The sequence below is a fragment of the Hydra viridissima genome, unplaced genomic scaffold (assembly GCF_058129835.1).
Source record: "Hydra viridissima isolate aposymbiotic clone 2 unplaced genomic scaffold, HvirCarnegie_v1 scaffold_4, whole genome shotgun sequence".
Taxonomy (NCBI): domain Eukaryota; kingdom Metazoa; phylum Cnidaria; class Hydrozoa; order Anthoathecata; family Hydridae; genus Hydra; species Hydra viridissima.
In genome coordinates, this window is record NW_028324303.1 from 13,394,025 (window position 1) to 13,406,423 (window position 12,399).

The 12,399-nt window shown below is 31.8% G+C and overlaps 2 protein-coding genes across 4 annotated transcripts; one reads left to right on the top strand and one right to left on the bottom strand.

The window, feature by feature from the left end:
• Positions 1-1,029: 1,029 nt before the first annotated feature.
• On the bottom strand, positions 1,030-10,442 carry LOC149889988 (uncharacterized). Of its 3 annotated transcripts, XM_090084187.1 has the most exons (5): positions 10,032-10,442; positions 7,725-8,292; positions 3,018-3,269; positions 2,511-2,906; positions 1,030-2,344 (listed from the first exon to the last, which is right to left on the bottom strand). In XM_090084187.1, the coding sequence occupies exons 1-2, from the start codon at positions 10,380-10,382 to the stop codon at positions 8,260-8,262; spliced, it is 384 nt and encodes a 127-aa protein (XP_089940313.1). In that variant the 5' UTR covers positions 10,383-10,442; the 3' UTR covers positions 1,030-2,344; positions 2,511-2,906; positions 3,018-3,269; positions 7,725-8,259. The 3 variants fall into 3 exon arrangements, with proteins under 3 accessions (XP_089940313.1, XP_089940312.1, XP_089940314.1); XM_090084186.1 differs by having other exon boundaries at positions 1,030-2,906; XM_090084188.1 differs by lacking the exons at positions 1,030-2,344; positions 2,511-2,906; positions 3,018-3,269 and adding an exon at positions 4,245-7,379.
• On the top strand, positions 2,717-3,735 carry LOC145183015 (uncharacterized). Its single transcript, XM_090084185.1, has one exon. It carries the CDS (start codon positions 2,717-2,719, stop codon positions 3,548-3,550), a length of 834 nt encoding a protein of 277 aa, XP_089940311.1. The 3' UTR covers positions 3,551-3,735.
• Positions 10,443-12,399: the final 1,957 nt, after the last annotated feature.

Sequence of the window (12,399 nt, forward strand, 5' to 3'; positions counted from 1 at the left end):
TGTGTGTGTGTGTGTGTGTGTGTGTGTGTGTGTGTGTGTGTGTGTGTGTGTGTGTGTGTGTGTGTGTGTGTGTGTGTGTGTGTGTGTGTGGCACAAAGAGTTATGTAAAGTATACAGTCTTCCTATAGTATTTTAACAAGATAATGCACCTTGTCACACAGTAAAAAATGTCAAATTTTTGTTTCAAGACTAAAATATTGAGGTTTTGACTTGACATCCCACTATACTTGAACTGAAAGAAAAACCAATAATAAGGAACAGTCCATGCAATTTGTGGGAGCTTAAGATGCTTGCTAGAAAGCAATTAAAGCAAGTCACTGAAGAAGTTTAAAAAATTTTATGGAGTCAGTAACTTAAGGGTATCGATAATCATTTAAAAAACAAAGGTCATACAAAATATTATTTGCCTATTTTTTTGTTTTAATACGAGGTACCTTTATAGTAGTTTTTTTTTATTGTTTTTTATTTCTTTATTTTTTTCATTTTTTTCCTGTTTAATTTATGTTTAAAAAAATAAAAAATACTTTTTCTGTAAATCTGAATCATTAACAAATATTAAAAAATTATCAACCTTTCATCGATTGAAGTAAATTGGATTTAAATTAGGCGGTAAAGCAGTCCTATCAAACAGAGTTAAGCTGTTAATAAATTGTCAAATGTCATTGTTCTTTTGTTTTGAAAAAAAATGTCATTGAAAGCACTCGAATCTATTTTGTTTTTGACAGCCTTCAAGTTTTTTTCTAAGTTAACAGAAAATTATATCAATGAAGTAATATAACTTCCGTAATATTTTGTTATTTGGCATGTAAATTAAAGTTATTTTATCTGTTTTTATCGATGTGTTTAGCGCTAATCATTTGTAGAAGTGAGAGGGAAGACTCGCTGGTCTTCAATGACCTTTTTGTTGAAGAAGTTTCTTTTCGTAGTAGGTATTTTGAAATTATGTTATAAACTTCGTTTTTTTATGCGAGACTATAATATGTTAAAATCGTATAAAAAGAGAGATGTATTAAATGGACGCTGCTCATATATAAAGATAGTGTTGATATTTATCTTTACTGCAAAGCAAAAATGATGACAAAATTAACCGGTGAAAAAAAGATGAACAAGTAATTTTTAAAAGCAGTACTAACATCGATCTTTTGTGTTTTTAACTTTTCGTTCAAGTTCTTCCTGCCATTGTTCTAGTACTGGTAACTGTGGGGCTGAATGGAATTGTTTCGTTAAGTTATACAAGAGCCGCCCCTTCACTAACCTGCCTGTATGCTTCGAATTACTATCCTATTTGAAAATTCAGGGCACTCAAAAGCATAACCTGTTAACATATCTCTTTAAATTACCCAAAAAATTCTCCAGGTGTTACCACCTCCATAGTTGACTGTGTAAGCCAACTTTTCGAATTTATTCCCTAATTTTTTCGTCGCTGAACTTCCACTCGTTTCCAAACATTTACTAATAATTTCTTCAGTTACTAATACATTTTTCAAAAACTTGGGTCCTTTTTTGATATACTGTATTGCAATGCTTAGTCTTTTTTTTTAATTTGCTGTAGATACCTGAGGTTTTCTGCTGGGTACTCTCCCGTGAAATTCTTCTTCTCTGAGAATTCTTCTAGCAGCTTTTGCATATACAGTCATTCCAGTAGCTTTTTAAATGTATTCCGTTAAATCATGAGCAGATAATTTGATATTAGTTATCACGAAGTACAGCACGAGCATCTCGTTCACCTAAACCCTCGAAAAGGTTATGTCGTTTTAATAGTCTGAACGCTGGAGCATCATTTTCCGACTATTTGCATTTCATTTTGAATTTTTTTTTCTGTCAACAGCTGTATTATCAAGTTTCTTATATCAAAGAAGTTTTCTTTCGTGAAGCCATTTGTGCTGAATTTAGGAACTATATTGCTGTTTCAACACTAAACTAACTATAGTATTTTATCATCTTAAATTAATTTACAGTATTTACCATACGCTCGTAGGTTAAATTGCGTGATACAGGATCATTGAACTTAATTTGATTGACTTTGCCTCGAGCACGAACTTGACGTAGTCTTATGGTAGAGATTTCGTAATAAAACCTCAAAGTTTTTGCGTATGAGTTAGTTTGTGATTTTTTTCTTTTTCTTTGTTGCTTTATATAAGAATCATCTTTATACATGCACAGCGCATTATCTCTATCGGGTTTTTTTTTATAAATGCAGGTGATGTAGACTTTTGTAACTGACTATATTTTCCAAATATCATTTAGCGATACGTGAAGCCAAATGAGTTAGCGTTAAACGCTTTTAAAGATCTCTATAATTTACTGCTGTGGGTTTTTTTCTTTTATCGAAGTTGTACCTGGACTGTTTGTAACCGCAAGTGAATCGTTTATTATTTAAAAATTAAAAGTTTGATACAAGTGTAAATAATAAAATCCGATTTTAGATTTAAATATGACTCATTTACAGAAAGACTAACAGATTTCAAAAGCATCCGCCTGAAAAATTCGAAGAAAATTAAAATTTATACCTTTTAAAAGATTTTTGAAGTATTTGATTCCTTCATCCTTTTTTTTTATATTTCTATACTGCGATGTGATACAAATTTGTAAAGAAGCAACAATGAGTTTTAATCATTTTTTATTTTATAGTTGATGCGAAGAGATCAAAAAGATCGTTTTGTAATCAGTCTTGCTTAATCGCTATTTGGTCTTGCATGTAGCCTTAAATCAGGAGATGTGCAATTGTTTTGGTGACAAGAATAACTGTGAGAATGACGGGCTATATGATCAACAGAGCGATGAAGAGTGGGACGACCTCGAGGAACCTCACGAGACGAGTTCTGTCGATAATTTAATGATTCCTCCTGATGAAATTCAACCAGAAGAAACACAGGAAGTCGTCATCACAGAATCACCAATTGTTGCTGTAAAAAAAGAGAAGAAAAAAAACTTAAAATCGGTGTTAAAAAAGATGAAAGCGCCTTTAAAAAGTGTCCGTTTTTATTCCGAGAAAACATCGTTAACTAAGGACTCACCTGAATCAGGGTATTCCTCTACGGCCTTAACAATTCCTCGAACCGATTCAATGGAGAGTTTTTCTTCGGGTGTTTCGACAGTCACTACGAATTTAGAGGAGTTTGGCGAGGAGCTATCACCTAGCCGAGTTCAAGTCTTTATACAGTATGATCCAAAACGATGGACTTTAATAGTCGGCGCTAAACAAGCTCAGTGCTTAATAACAACTAACAAAGAAAAGATGTATTGGCAAGTCCATATGACGCTGTTACCTTTTAAAAAAGAGAAATTCAAATCTCGATATAAGTCTACGTCGACCCCTATATTTAATGAAAGTTTCGAAGTAGAAAAAATATCTAGTCAGTCATTAAACCAAATTTCAGTTCGATATCGCATTTACGGTCGCGTAGGGCGTACTGGGCGCAAGAAGCTAGCTGGCGAGACGGATGTAGAGTTATCTATGCTGACGCGTATGGAGGATAATACAATAAAAGACTGGCGTATACTAAAACGGAAAACGGTTGCCCTTCAAAAAAGGGAATCAATTGTTTGATAATTTTTATATTTATTTTACGAATATATTTTATATATTTTTTTTTGTGGGTCATAAATTAAAATATTTATCATTAGGCTTTATATACATTCATGTTGCTATGAATGTTATATTTGATGCGTTCTGATTACAGCGGACATGAAATTAGAAAGACTCTCTGTTATAGGAAATTTTTTAAACGAAAATTTTCAGTCTGTTTTTTTTTTATTAAATAACAATCCAATTGACCTGCTACATTAATTATTTTAACATTAAAATAGGTTTTTTAAAAAAAAACATTTTGTAACCTAAGTTTTAGAGAATTGTATTTTAGCAATTCGAAAATTCCTTAGTTCCACCATTTTAAAATAAGATTTTCAATAACAGATGAAATTGATCCTTATTTAAAATATCAAAAAATTCAGTTGAGTTAATGTTTTAACAGAAGGAAAAGAGCAATACAGTCTCTTGCTCAGATGTTAAGGTGAGTTTCCACTCATCCGTTTTTGCTACGGGAAAGGGAAAGGGATGGGAAAATTAATCACTTGAGCATGCGCAGTGTTTAATTTTCAAAATTAAATTACAAACTACGCACGCTCACGTGATAAATTTTCCCTTCCCTTTCCCTTTCCCATAGCAAAAACGGATGAGTGGAAACTCACCTTAAAATCTATCTAAAGTAATACCTTAGACTGAAGTTACATTGCACAAAAATTTGACTTAATTTTGTTTTCATCCATGAAAATCAGCTCGAAATCAAAATCATAAAAATCAGATTGGTACAGTGTCATGTATTATATTTATGCAAGATTGCTAATGATTGCGTTAGGACACCTAAAATCCATCTTTATTGATAAATAAATTGCCGATATACAGATCTAAAGATTAACAATTTTATTAACAAAATTACTAATCTCTAGATATTTGTATATCGACAATCGGTTAAACGGTCAATGGGTAAAACACTTGTGAGAAATCGGGTCAAAATGACTGTTACAAACAATTTTAGTATTAAATCAAACGCTAAATATTGAGTTTTAAAGTGATTTGCAGCTGAGGGCACAACACCTTTGACATCAAGTGGTGCAAAGTTGCCCACGGTTGAGCAAATGAGCACCGGTTTCCCTATACTTAATTATTTTAAGATTTTTGTAAATAAATCTGAGGTGGTGAGAGTAAAAGTGGTATAACTCCATTTTTTTAAAATTTTCACTTAACAGCTGATTTGAACTCCTAAACACATTTTCTGTTTACTGTAAAAGAAGGATAAATTCTAGTTCATGTTTTCATCACCAGATATCACCACCCATTTCTTACACTAATAAAATCTAGTTTTTGCTAGAAACAAAGTGGTATAACTGTTGAATTTCCACAGACACCCAATCAAAAGTCTCCCGATGAACAAACAGGTAGATCTCAGACGTCTGATGATCCACTAACTGATGATTCTTTGCTGGTGCTTGAAAACGTGGCTACTGGGACTCATAAATCTCGCAAAAGACTGCGAAGACCTGATGCATCTAAACGTTCAACTACAAAACGCCTAAGGAATTTGGGTAAATCGTACAAAAACTACAAAGGCACGGAAGTAGAAGGCAAGATCTTTGAAAATAGAGATTGTAAATGTCGCCTAAAATGCTTTGAATCTGTGACTTACAAACAGAGACACAATTTATTCAAAAAATTTTACGACATGGCTGACTTTAGCAAGCAGAATGCTTATCTTGGTGGCCTAATCCATCAAGTACCAGTAGCAGTAAGAAAGCCCAAAGATAGTAGCAAGACAGAAAAACAGGCCTCAAATAAGTATTTTTTACAGGTTGCAGGAAATGCAATCTATATTTGCAAAAGATTTTTCTTGAATACATTTTGTACTTCGAATAGCAGGGTTTCTAGGTTGTTGACAAAAGTTTACAATAGTAAATCACCAGGCCAAGACCTTAGGGGAAAACAAGCTCCTGTAATAAAAACTCCTGAAAACAAAATACAAGGTATAGTGAACCATATTAGAAGTTTCCCAGCTTTTCAGAGTCACTACACTCGTAAAGATAACCCCAACAGGAAGTATCTTAGCCCAGAGCTCAACATCAGAAAAATGTACCAATTGTACAGAGAGAGTTGTACTACACTTGGCCGTTTTCCCGGAAAAAGAACACAGTTACAGATATATTTTCAATACTAGATTTAACCTTCACTTTCATGTCCAAAGGAAAGATACTTGTAAGGTGTGTGATAAATTTAAAATATCAGTTGATGTAGAAACTGACCCACAAAAACAGAATAACTTAAAAGCTCAACATGAAATCCATTTGCGGAAAGCAGAAAAAGCTAGATCTGCAAAGAAGGCTGAAGGAGAAATGACCTAAGAAAAAAAAGATGAATTATTAGCAGTAAGCATAGATCTCCAGAAAGCTCTTCACTTTCCTAAGCTTACAGTGTCTGATGCCTACTACAGGCGAAACATATATTGTTACAACTTAGGTGTACATGACTTTGCCACCAATAACGCTGTAATGTATGTATGGGATGAATGCACAGCCTCTCGAGGATATCAAGAAATCGCGTCTGCAATTTTAAAACATATATCGTTGCATGTTAGCACTCAAAGCCATATCATAATTTACAGTGATACATGCACTGGCCAGAACCGAAACATAAAGATTGCCCTGGCTGTATTATTGAACAAAAGATTTTGGTTTCAGGGCATTCGTATTTGCCAAATGATTTGGACTTATTAAACAATACGCAAAAAATAAATCTCTCTACGTGCCTGAGGATTTGTACAGCGCGATGGCATCAGCAAGAAAAAAGAATAGGTTTATAGTAGTAAAGATGATGGCAGACACAGATTTTCTTTCTACTGAAAAGTTAGAAAAGACCATTGTTAGGAGGACCAAAAGCACAGTTGGAGAAAATGTTAACTGGCTATTAATCCAGTGGTTTCAATATGAAAAAAATAAGCCTTTTGAGATCTTTTACAAGACAAGACTTGACGATGACCAACCTTTTGCTACTTTGGATGTACGCCCTAAAGTATCAGCTAAAGGTCGTCCTAGGACTCACCTTCCCAATCAGGACCATCTTTACAAGGAACCCCGAATAATCAATTCTTTGAAAAAAAAGAGACATGCTCTTCCTCCTTAAGTGTATTCCTCCAATTTACCACCCCTACTTCAGGAACATTAAAACTTCAAACACAGCGGAAGACTCCAACTTTCTGACTTACGAAGAGAATATCCCAGATGAGGAAGAAAATTTGCAGTGAAGCCAATAAGTTTTCTTCTACTATCAACTATTGTCTGTAGTATCTTCTGATATTTTTTTTGTAATTTTTCACCTAAATAAATGCAGCTAAACGCAAATTAAACTGTTTTTTTGAATGAAACTTATTGTTACCTTTTACGGTATGTTAGTTTTGTTTAGAGTAAAAGTGGTATAACTCATTTAAACCTTAATTTTATTAAAAAACCTGTAAAAACATTAACAGTTCAAACAGTTTCAATAAATAAAACAGTCTTTTATTAACATCGTCCAATATTTTCAAAATCTCTAACATAACATAGGGATAAAACGCTCTGCCCTGAAAAGTTGTAGTGAAGTGAATTATACTAGTTTGACTATCACCACCTCATTTCAAAAAAATCTTTAGCAATTAAAACGTAAAACGGCTTTAAAAAAAATTTATTAAATATAATAAGCTCTTCTTTTTGGGATCTCACAACTCACTTTTCTTTTTTACATTAATTTTAATGGGAAACATATTTCCATTTACCTTGTCTGTAGCCGTTAAAATTTTTATACGTTTGTGAAATAATTTAATCACGCTTCGATTGGAATAGCTTTTCCGTTGCTAGATTAGATTTCAGGTAAAAAATTTTTATATCAAATGTGTAGTATCAGTAAAAAAAAAAAAAAATTCAATAAAAATTTAGATTATAACTACGGGTGAGTCATCATATGAAATTAATAAACGGAAAACATTTGGCTAATAAAGAGGAGCATCTAGACGTAGCATTTAGACTTAAGAAGTTATAAGAAGCTAGTCTCAAGTTTAAACCAAGTATATGTAATAAAATAGTTACATTTGTGACTAAACTTCAAACAGCACCTTAAAGTTGAGATTTTTACTAAAATGTTTCTAATGATCAACACATAACTGCACTTTCCATATCAAATAATACTAAGACTGACTTACCACCTGTTTTGCAGCACAATCAGTCAAATTTGGAGTTTGAAGCATTGGAAGAAGGACAATTTGTAGATATTCGTAGGATATTGTGTAAACTAGAACTGTGCAATTAGAGCTCAACATACAACAACTTTGTGCCACGAAAGTTTCAAATTGCTTGGAATACAAAACGTTTTTTTTAATAATGATAAAAAAAGATTTAATTAGATGTCTATTTAACACTTAAACAAAAGATGCATTGCCATACTCCTTGGTTATTCCGTTAATCGTAAATCAGCAAGTTCCAGCTAGGAATTATCTCAGTCAGATTCAGGAGTTAACAGTTTGAAAAAGGTATAGAAGAAAGATTTTAAACATGAAATGCTAATCAACATCAAAATAATGCCTCAATATTTCGTTGACAAATACCGCATTTCAAACGGTAGAGCAGTAGTATCTGGATTAATCTGCCAGGAGCATCACCAAGTGAAAATAAATAGAGAAGTTTATTTAAGAAGACACTGGGGAATAATTTAGCTTTAGCAATCAAGTGTTGTCTTTGTTACCCAACTATGGTTTGACTTTGGACAATCATCTAAATTATGAAAGGAAAAACTTTATCATAAGGCATATACAAAACCACATAATTCACTAGCGTCTGAATTATCAGAGACAATTGATAAAGAACTTGCACAATTCTTTTCTTTAATTATTTATTTATTAATACGTTCAGGATTGAACAGATGTTAGTTTCCTTACGATCGGTTTTAAAAATAAGGACATGCTGTGGGGAGATTTATAGAACTTGTCTTAGTGAATTTATTTATTTTGGCGTTGTTCATTGCGTAACTTTTATATTGCGCAAACCGGGGCGTTAGAGTTATTTTTCTTTATATCATTACACATTGAATTTTTCAGGGTTTGGACCATAATTAGGGTTAAGTTAGAGGTAAGGTTAGTAATAGTACTAATCCAAATTTTTACCCTGAATAATTCAAATTAAAACCAAACTTTCAAACTTCCCTTATGTTTGTGCAAATTCAAATAATTTACAATACATTATTTAACCTTATAAAAAGTAAGATTTCCAAATTGATCCAATATTTAGTATGTTTCCAAAACCGCAGCGTTCGTTTTTGGTTTTTGAAATACCAAATGAAGGGGAATTTATTGAGAATTATTTTAACAAGATTATCTCTGTTGCCTATATATATATATATATATATATATATATATATATATATATATATATATATATATATATATATATATATATATGCAACAAAGCATTACAATAGTTAAATTTGTAAAAACAATATTTAAATAATGCAAAATAACAGTCAGCGTTCCTCAATCTAACCCTTTGATAATTACTTTTATTACTATTATTTTTTTCCACGTTTTAAACCCTTTTTAATAAAATTAGCTCTCAACCCCTTTCTCTCTCTCCCCCCCCCCCCCCCCTCCTTGTTGCTTAGCATAGAACGAAAGCTGATACTATAACATTGCACATCTTTTTTATAAAAACGTTCCTTTTAAACAATACTAACTCATTGAATATAAAATAAGTAAAATTACCTGGAATAATCGCTTTAACTTTACTTTTTTATAAATTTCGATACTGAATTTTTAATTAATTTAAAAGAATCTTCTTCTTTATACTTGAACCTTCGTTATTCATTAACCTTTTAATGAATACTTAAACAGTCGCTTCAATTTAGCATGATTCTTAAATAATTTGACACGCGTGTTTTTTTTCTTTAGGTTAACTGAATGGTAAATTGAAATGTTGAATGAATAGATATTATCATTTAAATTATTTCCTTAATTTTTTAAAATTCTTTTTACGTTTCGGAATTTTTTTTTTATATATATACAAATCTCAATTCTATTTCCTAAATTTATTAACTCTTACTCGCATTGAAGTTTGTTTTATTATTCAAAACATTATTTACACGTTTATTTACGCGTTACACTTTTACTCGTATAATTGCACGTTTCTCGTACGTTCGATTTTTAAACTCAAAAATTGTAATTGAAAAATAAAGTTTCAATTATGCTACGGTTTAATCAATCCGAAGATCTGCAGAAATGGAAAAGTTTCCTTTACTCAGTTGACTACTTTAGTCAAACTCTGCGTCTGGCATTTCAAGTATTATTTTAAAGATGTAACAGAAGAAATAATAAAAGTATTATCACAGTTTATACCAATCTTTTTTCGGTAATTTACACCAATGTCTCGTTATCTGAATTACTACAATATTTTCCTCCTTTTAAAAACCTCCACTCGTTAATAACTAGCACATTTTTTTTAAATATAGATCCTAACCCTACCTCCGTTTCGCCAACAAACGTAAAACGTCCAAACACTCCAATTTTACAATATAAACGGTAGCGAATCGACATTTGTGGAAGAACATATGCTATAATATTGTCAACTTTAAGTGACTTTTTCGGAGATGTTCCGGACTTGAAATAAAAGAGACGTTCGTGTCTTTTAAACGGCATCATTGTTATTTTTACCATCCAAAACAGAATTTTATGAGTTGGTACAAGACACCACGTTTGTTTGATTCCTGCTTTTACTTGCCACCTTCGTTTATCATATATTATAAAAGCTTCAATTCGAGTCTTTGACAAAAGTTCTTCAATGTTAATTTTGTCCGAGCGAGAGCAACAACCCATCTCAAACCAACATCGATGTTCATAATTTTACACAGCAAGAATTCTATGTCAAACTGGTCAATTAATATTTTAGATATATTGATACTAATAAACAAATTTAGTTTTGTATTTTGTTAAAAAAAAAAACTCGCTTGTTCAACATTAGAACTATTTAGTGCTTACTTAGTGTTTTCTATTTGTTTTTCTTCTTCTTTCTACTTTATATGACCGCATCATCGATAGGTCGTATTACTTTATACAGTTGAGTCCAATAATTTTAGAACAATTATTTGTTTTCATTTTTTTATTGATAAATTTTTTCCAGTGTCCGATTTCTCTGAAACCTTTACAGAAGATTACCAGTATTACAACATCGGCTCCCTTGTAAAACCTTCTAAGTTTGTTTTTGAAAGAAATTGACTTTGAATGCAGTTTTATGAAAAATTTAATTTTACACACAACAATGCAAAGCTTCTTAAGAATAGGCCAATTAATCTTTGATGACTAGTGTTCTCGCTAATTTTTCCATCTCCTTTTCCAGGTCGCTCTCATTTGATACCAGTCTGTTGAGTCTTAGGGCCTGGCTGTATATGATGCCAATTTTCTGGTGTCTCGGGTAGTTCGAGTGAAAGTGAAGGAGCGCCGATGTATCGATCGATTTTTTGTACAGTTTGGAGTAGATAGTGCCGTCGGTGCTCTTCTCTAGGATGAAGTCCATAAACCTGACCGACCTTGTTGAACTGTTAAAGGTGAAACTGATGTTTTTGTGAAGACTATTCATGAATGTTTTCAACTCGTCGAGTTCGTCCGTGGTGCCATTGAAGACTGATATATCAAAATACGTCCTTAGCGTCAAAAAAACGAACTACTAAAATTCGAAGTTTTAGGTGTATTTTAATGATCACCTGAAAAAACTTAGTGAACTAAAACGTTTTACAACTAAATCGAAAATAAGTATTACGTATAAATATTTACACAATTTTTAACTTTTAATTTTTACTATAACTATTTTCTTAATAAAAAAACTTTCAATCAACAAAAAATGTACCCGTGCAAAAGTTTGGAAACGCTTTGTAAAGTAATAGTTTCTTCCTTTATTTTCAAGATTTCTTTATTTATTGCAATTTATGTTGTCTTTGAAATAACGAATAAGTTAAAGTTAGGGACTACCAAATGAAAGGATATGCAAAGTCGATTATCTGACTTTTTTAGCGAAGGCCATTAATCTTTCTTTAGTTGAAGGCACGTTTATCGTTTCATTATCAAAAACTAAAACTTTCAATAGGCCTATTAAATGTGGAATTGTGGATTGTCAAGGGAATTAATGTGAAACTGTGTGTTTAAATAAAGTTGAAATCGAAAAGCAAAAACGGATGAGTTTTCCCCACGAGAGGATTTTATTAGAAAAAACATTTAAAAAAGTAAAAAATAATCAACAGAAAAACATTTTTTGGGATAATTCACGAGGTCAAATTAGACCACAATCGCTTATTTTGGTGGAGTTTTAAACGAAATGGTAAAAAATGATCCAGATTCAAAGACATAAAATGCTTGCGGGATGGCACTGAAGAGAATACTGAAGTTTATAGGGCAGGATGGCTAGAAAAAAAATGTGTGTCAAGGGGGCATTTAACAGCTCCTCGTTTGTGTGCATATGAGCTTGTCAAACTGACTTACACTTTGTTAAGAAAATCAAACACTTAGCATATTTGTAGAAAAAGAGTAAACCAGTTCTCTTTTTTATGGGCTTAATTTTATTTTTGTTTTGTTTTTTTTGTTTTTGCGTTTAGCAAAAAAATAAAAGTCTATTAAAGAAAAAAACGATTTATATGAAACTATGTTTTTCTTTTTTATATATATAAAAAAAATATTTATTCACAAAAAACACCTATTTATCAACAAAAATTTTGTGAAAGAAAAAGGTTTAGACGGCTCATAAGTGATTATCGGAGGCAACCTTTCAAGCCACTTTACTACCGATATTCTTGTTGCATTTTTTGCTCTAAAAAAGTTGGCGTCAAATTCTGGAAGACTACAA

What these genes read in the sequence shown, in the direction of transcription:
- LOC145183015 (XM_090084185.1), top strand. Translation starts at nt 2,717, where the DNA reads ATGTGCAATTGTTTTGGTGACAAGAATAACTGTGAGAATGACGGGCTA.
- LOC149889988 (XM_090084187.1), bottom strand. Translation starts at nt 10,382, where the DNA reads ATGGGTTGTTGCTCTCGCTCGGACAAAATTAACATTGAAGAACTTTTG. An exon ending in CGTTTGTTGGCGAAACGGAG is followed by an intron (nt 8,293 to 10,031) that starts GTAGGGTTAGGA and finishes TTCATAATTTAG; the next exon opens with ATGATTGTCCAAAGTCAAAC.